The 13,349-nt window shown below is 39.1% G+C and overlaps 1 protein-coding gene across 5 annotated transcripts in view; it reads right to left on the bottom strand.

The window, feature by feature from the left end:
• Positions 1–727: 727 nt before the first annotated feature.
• The window catches only part of MCTP2 (multiple C2 and transmembrane domain containing 2), a gene marked incomplete at both ends in the record, with an annotated part of 189,453 nt that continues 176,831 nt past the window's right edge, over positions 728–13,349 (bottom strand). For all 5 annotated transcript variants that reach the window (XM_082649196.1, XM_082649195.1, XM_082649194.1 and 2 more), the window contains 3 exons: positions 728–796; positions 2,969–3,066; positions 8,855–8,964. In XM_082649196.1, coding sequence (XP_082505322.1) covers positions 728–796; positions 2,969–3,066; positions 8,855–8,964 — 277 coding nt within the window. The remainder of the gene's footprint in view (positions 797–2,968; positions 3,067–8,854; positions 8,965–13,349) is intronic.

The following is a 13,349-nucleotide window of genomic DNA, read 5'->3' on the forward strand; positions in this document are numbered from 1 at the left end:
ATTTGAGGCAACCACATACTTTCAGGAAACCTTCAGGTTTGGGGTGAATGATCCCTTGGGGCCTTCCTGGGACATCCATTGCCAGCAACGGACCATGATGCAGGTTGGCATCCAGCACCAAGCAGCTTACTGAAATTTTACATATAGGTCTTTGGTAATTAAAGCTGAAAGATCCCTAAAGAATTGGGCTAATCCTGGTAATTATTTTAAAAAATCTATTTATAATATATATTATTTGGGTGGACAGTGACTATCTATCAAGGACTTGTTAACTCAGAGAAGAAAACGGACTCATGAACAATCATCTGAAAGGAGTGTAGGGGTGGGGAGTGAAAATAACTGAATCTTAATGAGAATCTGTTGGATGTGTGAAAACGAGTTCAAAGTCATGCTCGAATCCAAGTGGCCTCCTGGCTGTTCTCAAGGAGGGTGCTCAGACCCATGGAAGCCTTGCTTTATCTCCTACTTGAGAAGGGATGTTAGTCTTTTACCATCTTGGGTTGTTCCCTTTTGCTGGGCTGACTCAAGATGCAACCAGGACACCCCTGCACATGGATGCACACACATGTGCGTGCATCTGTGCCACGAAGAAGGGGGAGGATACAGACAGGGCTCCACACAGCACGCATTTCAGACTGACACCACGGATACCACTGAACGAGAGAGGATATTGGTCTAATCAGCCCAACACGGAATCGGGTGCTGGCGTCCAAGGTCGGTGTGTGTCCTAGAGTGCGCTGCGCTTCTTCCGAAGGGGGCTCTGGCTGCTGCCGGGCTTCAACTCTGCATACTGCACCTGTGAAAACAGACAGACGTGACACTGGCAGTTAGGTAACCCTAGCTCACCACAGTGTGCTAATGGCTCCCCGAGGACACACCAAGGCAAAGGAAGGAAGGTTCAAAGGTAATGAATCATTTTCTAAACACAGGAACATGGAGGGATTAATTGCAGGAAGGATTTGAAGAGTCATGCATCATTTCTTGAAACCAAAATATTAAAAGCAGATTTTTCTAATGAGATGCATGGGTTTCTGGGTTTCTACCTGCTCTCGGCACTGCTAGATGGTTTTAGTTCTGTGTATGCCCGTGTTCAACCAGAAAAGAGCTTAATAACAGCCTCTTGGGAATGTTTATCTTAGTATATGATACAGCAACTTACTAAGAATTATTCATTTAGAAATATCTAAAATCTTGGGGAAAAAAATCTCTGCCAATTACATACATTTCTTTTGCCAGAGGGGGGAGAGATGTTGAAATTAACGCTGGCCCCAGACTAATAAAGATTTCTCTTATAAATGAATTTCATTTACAGTGTAATGGCTAAAACATCTGTGACAAATATAAGCACGTGGGGAGTCCCCAGTGGCAAACTGTCTACTATGTTATTAGCAAGTGCTCTTGGAGATACACGGAGATCTTGCTAGCTTACTGTACATCTTCCTCAAATGCTGTTTTGTTGTATCCCTCTGTATTCATGCCAACTCCAACTGGATGACCTCGCTCAGGGCTGGTGCCCAAACTGTGCACAGATAATCCTTAGCGGGGGCTTGATGGGAATTTCCATTCTTCAAGGATGCAGGCACAAACTCATATTGTGACTCAAGTGATGGTATGTTGCAGTCGTATTGCTTTGGTGTGTGGGCTTTGATAGGCTGATGGTGGAATGGCTTTATTTAAAGTATTGTATTACAGACCACATGTGCTCACTATTTTGAGTATTTGTGCCAAACTCCCCAAGGACATCCTACCCCATCACATAAACTGAGTTACACTTGGTGGAAAGCAGATATGTGAAAAAAGCATGCTTTCTTTAGAGTGTCTTGTGAAGGTCCCCTAGGGGATGACACGCCTGCCAATCTTCAAGGCCAAACAAACAGGGGCCAAGTTACTATTTTACAATCATGCAATGCAATGTTAACAAGGAAATTCATATTTATAGAATGCATTTTAATAGATAATTATAACATTAAATGAAGGTTAAAAGATAAAGCATCACAAGATCTATTTTAATCTCTAGAAGTTGGAAGAGGAAAGAAACTCTCTGGGGCCTTTCAGCCTTACGTCTCCGCAATCCACCCGGAGCTGCTGGGAAATGAATTATGGTACAGTGGCCCAGAAATTGATACTTGATTTGGGATTCTCTCAGACAATAAAAGATTGTGTCTTTGATCGTCATGATGGCATTTCATGCCACGGTCTCCCCATCTACCTATTCTATGATTTCTCTTCTCCATTAGAGAGGTCTTTGCCTGCCCTCCCGCCTCTGGATTTATAGCAGCCTGATCTGCAGGGGCCTGAATTAGGCTGCTCTATGGACTTTCCAGTATTGTTGCCTTGGTTAACCTCTGTGTATCCAAAGAAAAGGGACACTACTGGACTAAGTGACCATTACCTGTGAATAATACTTCTGACTGATCTCAAATTATTGCATGCTGTCTCTGCCTCTATGTGTATTAGAGTAAGTGGGGGCTTTGCCCTCAGCATCTTTAAGTCTTCAAAGGGAAAGGGATAGGAGGGTGGCCTAGGAGATAATCGGGGCAAAGAAGAATCAAAAGAGTAATCCTCTTGCCCCCTACTTCCCGTAGAATGCCTGCCATCCGGAAGAGGAGGAAAATAAGCAGGCCTCCCCCAGCTCTGGATCTCACGCTCTCCTACTCGCTGAGCCCATCTTATCCTCTTTGGGAAGGCAAACGATCAGAAAAGGGACAAATCTCACTGCACTACAGCCTCACAGTGTGAGTTCCAGATCATTCTTAAGTAGCTCTTTTTCAGGATAATTTTCCCCAATCATCTCATGCTTCTGGACAAAGGTTTTCTTGCCACCTCTTTGCAAGGCTGGCCTCTTTAAGGATTTTCTGATTCGTTATCTCAATGACTCACACAAGCACAGCCCTGTGCTCCTCTGGCTCTGAGGCAGGCCAGACTTCAGGGTCGGGGCCCCTGTTGGGGGTGAGCGTTCATTACATACCTTTTGAACATCAGACGGTACTCTGGAGAGGAAGTCTAGTAGCTCATTATTGTCGATGGCGTAGGGATTTCGAAACTTCTTAGTAAATTTATTTATGCCTGAAAAACAGAAATATCGGGAGATCTCTGTCTGTCTGCTGATGTCTCTCTATCCATCTATCTATCTTTAAAAACTCACCTGACTGGGAGAGGGGAAGCAATCACAAGTAAAAATTAGTGTGAAAACAATTACTGGACCTCAAGTCATGCACACGTTGCTGTCATGTGGAATCATTCACAAATGTCTCTTCTTGGAGGAAGGAAAGGGGGATCATTGGAGAGGGGCTTTGCCTTCTTCAGCTGTGAAAATCCCATTACAATTCCATCAGCAGGGCGGCAGAAACACACACTAAAACTGTGGAGCTCACTGGTTTTTTGGACGACACTGATTAACAGCCTCCTCTGCTAGGAAAATGAATGTCCCAGATGGGAAAAGGCCTTCACTAGCCCAAACAAGTCTCTGCTTGGGAGCTCTGGACCAAACCTAGCAGCGGGAGGTGGAGGGTGGGAGTTGTTTTTCTGTTGTTAAAAAGAACCCACAAGAAATCTATCTCCCGCCCCCCCGTCCAACTCATTTTCACAGGTTTCTCTTCTCTCACTGCAGAACAGAACTTGACATGTTGATTTTACTTTGATGCTGCAGGAAACTGTGAAAAGTTATTATTGGAAAATTATCTTACTGTGGTTGCTAGCTTAATTTATGGACCGTGGCACTGGTGCGAGGGTTTGGCTAGGCCATGAAGTCGGTGCTGATTTAGGACAACGGTAATTAGAAGGGGGTGTGACGTTTAACTTGTCCTTGGTGGCGGCACCTTGGGCACGTGGGCACGTCCAGGACAAGCTCTGCCCACGGTTCCCTCTTCAGAGGGAGGCACCCCTCCACCAGCTTTTGTCTCCTACTCTGCTCCTAGGAGCTTCTTGGAGGTGTGTGTGCCTGTAGCCAGAGTTTATAAACGTGGTCTTTTCACTAAATGTCAACCCTTTGTGCCGAGTCTTAGAAGCAGAAGGTGGCCTTCTGAAGTTTGCCCACAGAGTGCTTGTTTATTAAGGACCATATCTGAAGTCCTTGTCAATCTCCGTGATGCTGAATGTTCACGTTGGTGGTACCCTGACTGGCTCTTACTCTGAAGGCAAGGTAACATTTACCTGTTCAATAGTCTACAACACAGTAGAGGTTTGATGTTTTTCTTCTCTCATTAAATATTATTTTGCCTTCATCTAAGAACTGGACTTTCGGCATGCCATTACACCTGACACAATGCCAAACTCCTGGTAGTTTCTTTAGAGAGGGTCGGGTTCACATCTGCTTGGCAAATGGGACCTGGCCATGTTCATAAGTCAAGGGTGCTTGTTGACTGGGCTGGGGAAGACTTCCTGCAAATAGCCCACTTTTTCTCAAGTCAAAGCCACTCTATGCCTTTCTTCCCTCTACCTCCACAGGCAGCTTCATGTTTCTAGCTAAAATTTCCCCCAGTGTTCCTTTAAAATACTCTCCACTGTGTTATTCTAAAGACATTTAATTGTAGCATGGGCTTTCTGGCAAAAGAAAACAGACAAGGCAAAATGATGAAGGGAGACAAAGACGTATTGAGGAAAGATATATCTTCTATTGTTAATTATATATAGTGTGCGCATCTGGAGTCTTTACAATGAACAGCCAGGAAGGGATAATATCACAGCCGATCAAAACACTGCATTCTTAGTCACTGAGTAGATTATAAACCTGCCCAGTAGCTCAAATGCACCAATAAGGGCAGAAGAAGTCCACAAAGCACTCCGACAGTCTATGTTTGAAAAACTTAGTGAGAATAAAAATTATAAGGAACTCAGATTGTGTGCTTCAAAAGCACATCTTGTTTTTTTTAAGATGTCACAGGCTCAAATGTCAGTAATTCCACCATATTATCTACAGTGTAAAACCAAGTGTCAAGAGGGGATCATAGAGCCTGTGGTCATCTTTAAAGGGCAACTGGGCAAGGAACAAGGGTTTGGGAACAAGAATAGCTGGGTTCCAGTTCTGGCCTCACCATGTACTATTAGCTGTAGTTTCAGACAAATTACTTAACCTCCCTGAACCTTAGATTTCTTATATTAAAATCTGAATAATAAAGACCTATATTATATAGTTCCTTGGGTTGAAGGGAGAATCACATTGGACAACAAAGGCAAGAGGATTCTATAATCTGAAATTCCACCACAATGAAGGGGGCTACCATCATTACTGTAGATGTCAATAACCCAAGAAAACAAAGCAGGCGGTGATGGAAAAGTCTTTATACTGGCAGGTATGTGACTACATACCAAATTTGGAAGTTGTGGGTTTCTCCAGTAGCATGCTAGATGTACCTTTAGATTTTTTCACGTAAACAATACAGATAGAGCATATCTGCCGTAAATTTTTATGTTTTTTTTTTAGCCAAAGAAAGAAAGTGGGATTTAAATACCAAGGGATTAACATTTGGGAAAGACACTATAATTTAATGATGATAGATTGAATAGATCAGTGGATTGGAATGAGCCCTCTGGTTAAAAAAATAAATCACTCGGAGAAAGAGAGAGGAAAAATCGCATGGCTGCTTTGCACGTATGGTCACTAGGGAATAGACACTTGAAACTGAATTAGAACATTTTATGAGTGACTGGCATGTAGCCCTAACTGCAAAATACTGGTGGGGATGGGCGAGATGGGGCAGAGGGTCCCTGCTTGCTCCTGTATCAAACACTAAGTGTCTTCCATGTGATATATATTGCACTACCAAATGGAGGTACAAAGTTAAATAGTCACAGTTTCTTTCAAGCAGCTCAAAATCTGGCTTGGAGAGTTTGTAATCTACCTGGGAAATCAGAAGTGGCTAAGATCAGAACTGAAAAAGTATAATTAGAGCATCTATGATGAAGAACAGAATGGAAGGAATACGGAAACCTCTCAAAAGGTACAGAAAACCTCCATGGGATCTAATCCTCAAAGGTGCCTTGCCTTCTAGAAACACATACAACAAACAAATGACCAAAATTCAGTAGATACAGTTTTCTAGAGAAAATTCCAGACATCCCTCTTAAACCACTTCTAACTTAATTTTCATAATTACATTCCCAAATAAGAGAGGTGGTGAGCTCAAAAAATGCCATCTATGTAGATCACAGGTATTAAACTTGCAGACTCATCCACTTATAAAATATTTGCCAAGTACCCACTAAAGATCTATTACCTATATGTAGCTGCACTAGGAATTATACGGTTAAAGAGGAAAGAAAGTATCTCACCATTTAAAACCTTACAATAAAGTTGGTGAGTCAAGGAATATTCCCCACAGCCATCATGAAATTAGGCTGCTTTCATAGACTTATGTTAAATAATTATGCTACTTAATAAATACTTATACAAAAATGTTATTTGGATGTAAAGAATAGGGAAATACAGAACACAGAGTTAAAAAATTTTGCTCCAAAAGGTTAAAAAACATCACACACAAAAATTTAAGGATCTTATCCACCACTTCAGGACTCAATGAAAATGAGTAACTTAGGATAAGAAATAGTCTTTTGATGCTTAATATGGTTAAAAGGAAAATTAGAAATTTAAGACGTATAAAGTTGTCTTCTTCTACGTGATAAATTCTCTGCCAAGAATACGATCATGTAAGAGACGTGCAAAGGAAAGTCCTGGATCTGTGCTAGCTAATAACTAACTTGTCTTGGAAAAGAATAAATCCTAACAGAATGGCAGAATATATTCCATGATGGTATGGCAGGTTTTACATGATGAGAAGAGGCAACAGGTCATGTGATAAGTCAAGGCTTATCTATGGTAAGCTCATCAATAAACTATAAGCCTCTGTCTAAAACTAAAGAATGAGACACAGAACATAAAGATCAAAGGGTTATTTTCATCCAGGAGAGCATCTTAAACTCCCTGCTATTTCATAATTTCATCCGTAAGTTGAACAATAAATAGAACAATGTCTCATTAAGTAGATGCAAAAAGTTGGTGTTGAAAAGCTGCCAAGAACTTGGAGGATAAGAGGAGAAGTCAAAGGGATGTGGGGTAAATTGAAAGATGGATTGGAATCCCAATACTGACAATCTAAGGAAGAAACATAGTATAGTCTTCTTTCTGGAGGGAGAGATGCAGAAAAGCAAATCAAGTATATACCAGAAGGATGAAGAAATCATGTGCAACAGTGTTTAACAAGCTGACCGTCAACTCACACCAACTTTTTAAAAAGAGCAAAACACTGGCCAAATGCTTATAATTCTGGATCAAGTTCTTGTTAGGGTTCGACAACAGTTTTAAGATCTGTGTTTTAAATGTGATCAGCAAATGGATTGAGAAACTAACACTTAACGAAAAACAAGAAAGAATGAGATGATTCAATCTATACAGATAACATTCAGTATATGAGTATTCAGGGAAATGCTTTTATAAAATATGTATTCCTTCTTAATCAATGGGCCCCTGAAAAGCTCCATGCTCTCCTTCCTAAAGGTCAAATATGGGCCAATGTGCTGAAACTGAAAAACACAACAGAAAAACAAACAAAAACTAAGCATGGATATGAGACGACTTTCTCCAAGAGTAAGAGTCATGAAGTATTAAAATGGACCCCTGAAGAGGGAGTTAGAATATCTTTTCCTTTTCTAGGGCTTGTTACAAAGGAGACAGACTTTATGTAATAGGATTTTCACCTCCTGGATAAAATACAGAATGGATTATGAATGGATTATGCTCTCTCAAAATCATTCTATTTCTGAAATGTTATGAGTTATTCCATTTTTCCCATGACTTTTCCCATTTCTGAATGTCTAGTTTGGCCTTTCTCATCAGCAGGATTCTGCCTGGGTTCTCTTTGGAAATGGTCTACATTTAATGGTTTTAGAAATATTATAGCTCCCCCTCACCCTGGCATTTGCAGGCTTTCAGCTTTTGCTTACAGATGAATGCATCTCAACACAGTCACCTACATTTGGAACTTCTCTGAACCTCTCTTAACATCTGAAGATCCCTAGAAGTAACTACGGTTAAGAACTGAGCAGTGGTCACAGGAGCTGAGCAATGGAAAACGAAAACTGATAGATTCTTCCAGAAAAGTGTTGATTGCTTCTCCAATTAACTAACTGCAATGCACTCTCCTTATATCAACCCAACGCCCACCCAGCAACAGACACAAATATTCACGAAGTTGCTTGTAATTTTTCCAATTGCTAGCTTGAGTAGGAAATCAAGTCCTGACATTTATTTCCAGTTTGCTGTTTTTGTTTCTACTTTTTTTAAAAGCAGCTAAACTTTATATAGGCTCACCATTTCCCCTGGTAAATAATAGCTTTTTCTTTCCTTTCAGGCACTGGTTAGGTAGTCACTGAGGGTCCCTCCCTTTCACCTCACTGCTTCTGGATTTAAGTATTGGGTTAGGTTATTTTTTTCCTTCCAGGGGAGATAAAGTGTCAGGAGCAGCCTAGCAGTGGCTAGATCTACTTTTACATAATATAAAGGGCAAGATGCAGGTGTTTGCTCACTCTGAATAACAGTGTTTCCTGAAAGTTACTGGGCCACAGCAGTATATTATTCAAGAGTATTTATGACTCTGAAAGCCCAAAGGGAAATAGCATGCACAATCACATTTTTATTTGATTGCAATTATGCAAGCAGCCTATAAATATCTATGCTAATCGTTCATGTAACTGGCCTTTTCAGGGAGGTCCTGGAAGTTTTTGTTCCCCCAATACTTTTCTTAATCTCGTGTTTAATTGCCAACAAGAGCACATTTAAAGTTTATAGCCACACTTTAAAAATGAGTTATTGGTTCTTACCTGGAATTGATTGCTAGCAAAAGGACCGTGCCAAACTTACCCCAGATTAAAATGATGTACCGCAGTGGAATGAAATACAAAGTGATGGTGGCGACTGCCAGTATCAAACAGGCCAGGAAGGAAAGGAATGGGACCGTCCAGTTAAACGTGCTGTAGACAAACCACATACATGTCATTTTCTCTGAGGCTCAAGAACAGCTGTAGATTCATTTTGCCATGTTTACTTCTTAGTTTATACACATGAGAAAGGTCTATTGGAAATGTTTCTTCTCAAAACTTGGAGATAAAATCTGCCAAACTGATTGGGCAGTAGAAAAACATTCTTGAGGAGAAAGTCACAAGACCAACTGCCATTCGGCTTGTCAGAATCTTGGTGACTTTGCCTTCCTGGAACCGACAGTACTGAAGAGACTTTGGCTCTCCAAAGTGATTAAACACTGCAATACTGTTATGTGGCTCTGTGCATGCAGAGCTTCAAAACGAAAGGTGAGTCAGGTCACTTCAAAGTCAATATTTCTCTCTCAATTAACACATGGTTGCCAGTAAATATTGAGAAAAGGGAGGATATTAGTACAGTGCTTTTGCATTTTTCTAATAACTTATATTTAGAATTTCCAGACTCACTGACTCCAGAAGGTTCATAATGCCCTGAAATGGGCTGGGGAGCATCTGGCTATAAACCATTACACCACCAACCCATAGACAATGTAGGGAATGTTGCCGTACATTATTTTCACAAGGCCCTTGGCTCCTTTTGTTCTATCTATTGCCTGCTTTGACTTGAGATCTAGAATATGGGATGTAGAACTGAATATACTATGGAAATCCTTGCACAATCCTAGAAAGTGATCATTAAATCCAGTGCCCTGATGAGAGCTCATGAGTGTCTGGGGCATTTCTTCTTCTGGGCCTTCATCTTTACTGAGATGAAAGATTTATTTCTGTTGTCTGTTTCTTTGGTGGGGTGGGTGTTAGGGGATTTGGGAAGAGCAGCTTATAATAGTTATTGGGCATTTAATATGTGCCACTGTCCTAAGATTTTTTTTTTATGTATTTAGATTGTAATGCTCACAAGTAAGGATTATCCCCCTTTTACAGATGAGCAAATCAAGCCTGAAATTAGGAGTTTGGTGTTAACATATACACACTACTATATATAAAATAGTTCAACAACAAGGACCTACTCTATAACACAGGGAACTATACTCAGTATCTTATAATAACCTATAATGGAAAAGAATCTGAAAAAGAATATATATATATATACACACACACACACACACACACACACACACATATATATACACAACACTGTAAATTAACTATACTTCAATAACAAATTTAAAAATATAAGAGCAATCCAGTTATACCTCACTCTCTTGTTAAAAATTGTTATTAATATTTTAAATCTTTGCCTATGGAGAGATACAATATTATGTACACATGTGTGTGTATTTAATGTCTCACTTCTTTAAAATATAAGCAAAGGTGAATGCATTTTAATATGACTGTTGGTCATTTTAATGTGTTTCTTAGTGATATCTAGCTTATTTTCTTGCCAGAGGCAACTATTTAGGGAAGTGCTTAAGAAAATTGATTTTATAAGCAAACTGACATGGGTTTGAGTTCAAGCTCTACCTCTAAAAGTTGAGTGACTAGAGGAAAGTGTTTCAATCAGTCTGAACAATAATTTATTCTCTAAAGAATGGGAATAATAATAATACCTACAGCATAGAGTTTTGCTAGAATTTAACAGGTACTTGCATTTACAATAGCTCTGGTAACACGTGAAAGATGGTTAGCTTAGTTTTCATATTAAATTTTTATCTTGTTTTGTTTCCAAAAAAAAAAAAAAGTTAGCTCTGCTTCTAGCACACTTGTAAAAACTCAAAAAAAAAAAAAGGAAAGACGTTACTATTTGTCTATCCCCACCCCCCTTGATGTTTTCTTCAAATAAAATCTCTTTGGATACTAAAGAAATCGGTCCTTTGTCATATTGTTGCAAACATTTTCCCAGTTTGTTGCTTTCTTGTCTTTTAAAAAAATCTTGTTTATAATTTTTTAAAGATAAAAATTATGTATTTTACATGACTAAATTCATCAATTTTTTCCCTGTTGATTTTTAGATTTGGTATTTCTTGTAAAAGACTTCCCCTAGTCAAGTGACTTGACATCAAGAATTTGAATAATCAATATTTCCCCCACTCCTTTATCATATTGCTTTCTATGTTATTTTAAATGTCTACATATTTGTAGGTCCCTTCCTGACTATTCTCTTCCATAGAAGAATTTGTAGTAGAACTTTTTAGTAGGCAACCTCACAATATTTGAGAAAATGTTATGGATGCCACAATTGCCCCTGTTATGCCAGGGCAAGAAATTTAACCTGCAAATATCTTTGCACAAGGACACAGGGATAGTACATGAATGTGTGATGCAGTATGGTTTGCAGTAGTTAAAAAAGAAAATAGCTTCAGTATCATCAATAAGATAATATCTAAATAAAATAAATATCTAAACTTATCTAAATAAAGAGGAAAAACTAAATAGATTTACATTCTGCAATACAATACAGCTTTAAAAAACAATGAGAATATGAAAAGAACACCCACACAAACACCTTTGCCCTCAACACAGAGGCTCAAAGCTAGATACAGTGAAAACCTAAGTTTCAGAAATATGTAAGTATGTATATATATACACACACACACACATACTGAGAAAACCTCTGGAGGATATACTCCAAACTGTGAATGATAGCTCAATATGATGGGGGGAGAGGGAAAGAAAGAGGGAAGATGGAGCTACAGAGAATAATGGGAAGCTTTCTGTTTGATTACTTTTATAATGGATGTATATCACATAATCAAAATAAATAAAAATATAAAATCAATAAATTAAAACTGAAATAAACAAGTAAAAACAAATACCAATCTGTGTGCCCTATTTCTGTTTTTGTTGTTGTTGTTGCTTTTTAAAGCAGCGACATAGTAAGTGTCAGATCCTGGATGCCAATTCACAGGTAGGTAGCGATCAATCCATCTCTTTTCCATTAGGTGAGCCTAAGCAATGTACTCTACTTCTCTGTGCTTTAATTTTCCCATCTGTAAAGTGGGAATAATGACTTTCTATTTTATAGAGATGCTGAGGGGATTCAATGAATTAATAAATGTAAACCCCTTAAAAACAATATCTGGCACATAGTAATTATTCAGTAAGTGTTACTTAGCCTCATTTTTCTTGTTGTTATTGCACAAAAGTGACATAAATATGAAAAAAGCTAATTATATCAGGTAGCATTTTGAAGATAAGAAAAACTATGGAAAATGCATGGAACTACTTTTTATAAAGAAATATACATTATGGCTCCTTTTCTAAAAATAGCAAACCTGCCTTTAAAAAAAGTTAAATAATAGCTAAATAATTTTTAATACCTTGAAAAAAAAGAGAAGGCCACCATTAGGCTGACATAAAAATAAGAAAACATCAGAGTATAAAATATATTGCAAGAATTCTGGAGATTACCAACTTCCAAAGTCAATTTCACTCTAATAATTTCTGCCAAATATTGAAATTTTGAACTCCTGCATCTGTTACCTGCATGGGGGGCAGAAGATAAAGCCTAGGGCCTCCACAAAGGAAGATTCAAGTAGAAGAACACTGCATAAAATTTACATTTTCAGGGTAAGGATGAATTGAGAGAGACAGACAGAAAGACAGAGACAAAAAAGGAAGAAAGGAAGGGAGGGACAAATCCACCATATATAAATGGATGCAAAGAACTCTCTTGTGTGTCACGATGCTAGTGCCAGGATTTATCATCTGAGTTTATGCTACCAGTATACTCTGAAAAGCCTCAGCAAAAAATTTAATTAAAAAAAGAGATCCCAGGTTGAGTCACCCCAAAGTGACTCGAGCAATAATCCTCTCTAAGGAAATGCACTATCAACTCAGATATCTGAGTATGCCTCACACACACACAAATCCAAGGAATATGAGTTCATAATTAAAACTGCAAAATATAAAAGGACACACAGCATCAAGAGTAAGAGCCAGCAGAAGTAACAGCAAAATCCCAAACAAAAGTCTTCAAATACGGAAAGCAAACACAGTGTGTTAAATAATAATGTTTAATAATTTAAAAGTCAAAAAACAGAGGCTTAAAAATATAGTCAAGGAAGAGATGATGAAAATGACCAAGAAGATTTGAAAACAAAGCAAGGAGAACTTTAAAAAGATATGCAGTGATTAAAGTTAAGACCCCCAGGGCTTCCCTGGTGGCACAGTGGTTGAGAGTCCACCTGCCAATGCAGCAGACACCAGTTCATGCCCTGGTCCGGGAAGATCCCACATGCCGCGGAGCAGCTGGGCCTGTGAGCCATGGCCGCTGAGCCTGCGCGTCCGGAGTCTGTGCTCCGCAACGGGAGAGGCCACAGCAGTGAGAGGCCCGCGAACCGCAAACAAACAAACAAACAAATAAACAAAAACTTAAGACCCCCATGCATGGATTAAACTGGACTTTAAATATCAGAGGA

The sequence above is a fragment of the Grampus griseus genome, assembly GCF_964374135.1.
Source record: "Grampus griseus genome assembly, chromosome: 2".
Taxonomy (NCBI): domain Eukaryota; kingdom Metazoa; phylum Chordata; class Mammalia; order Artiodactyla; family Delphinidae; genus Grampus; species Grampus griseus.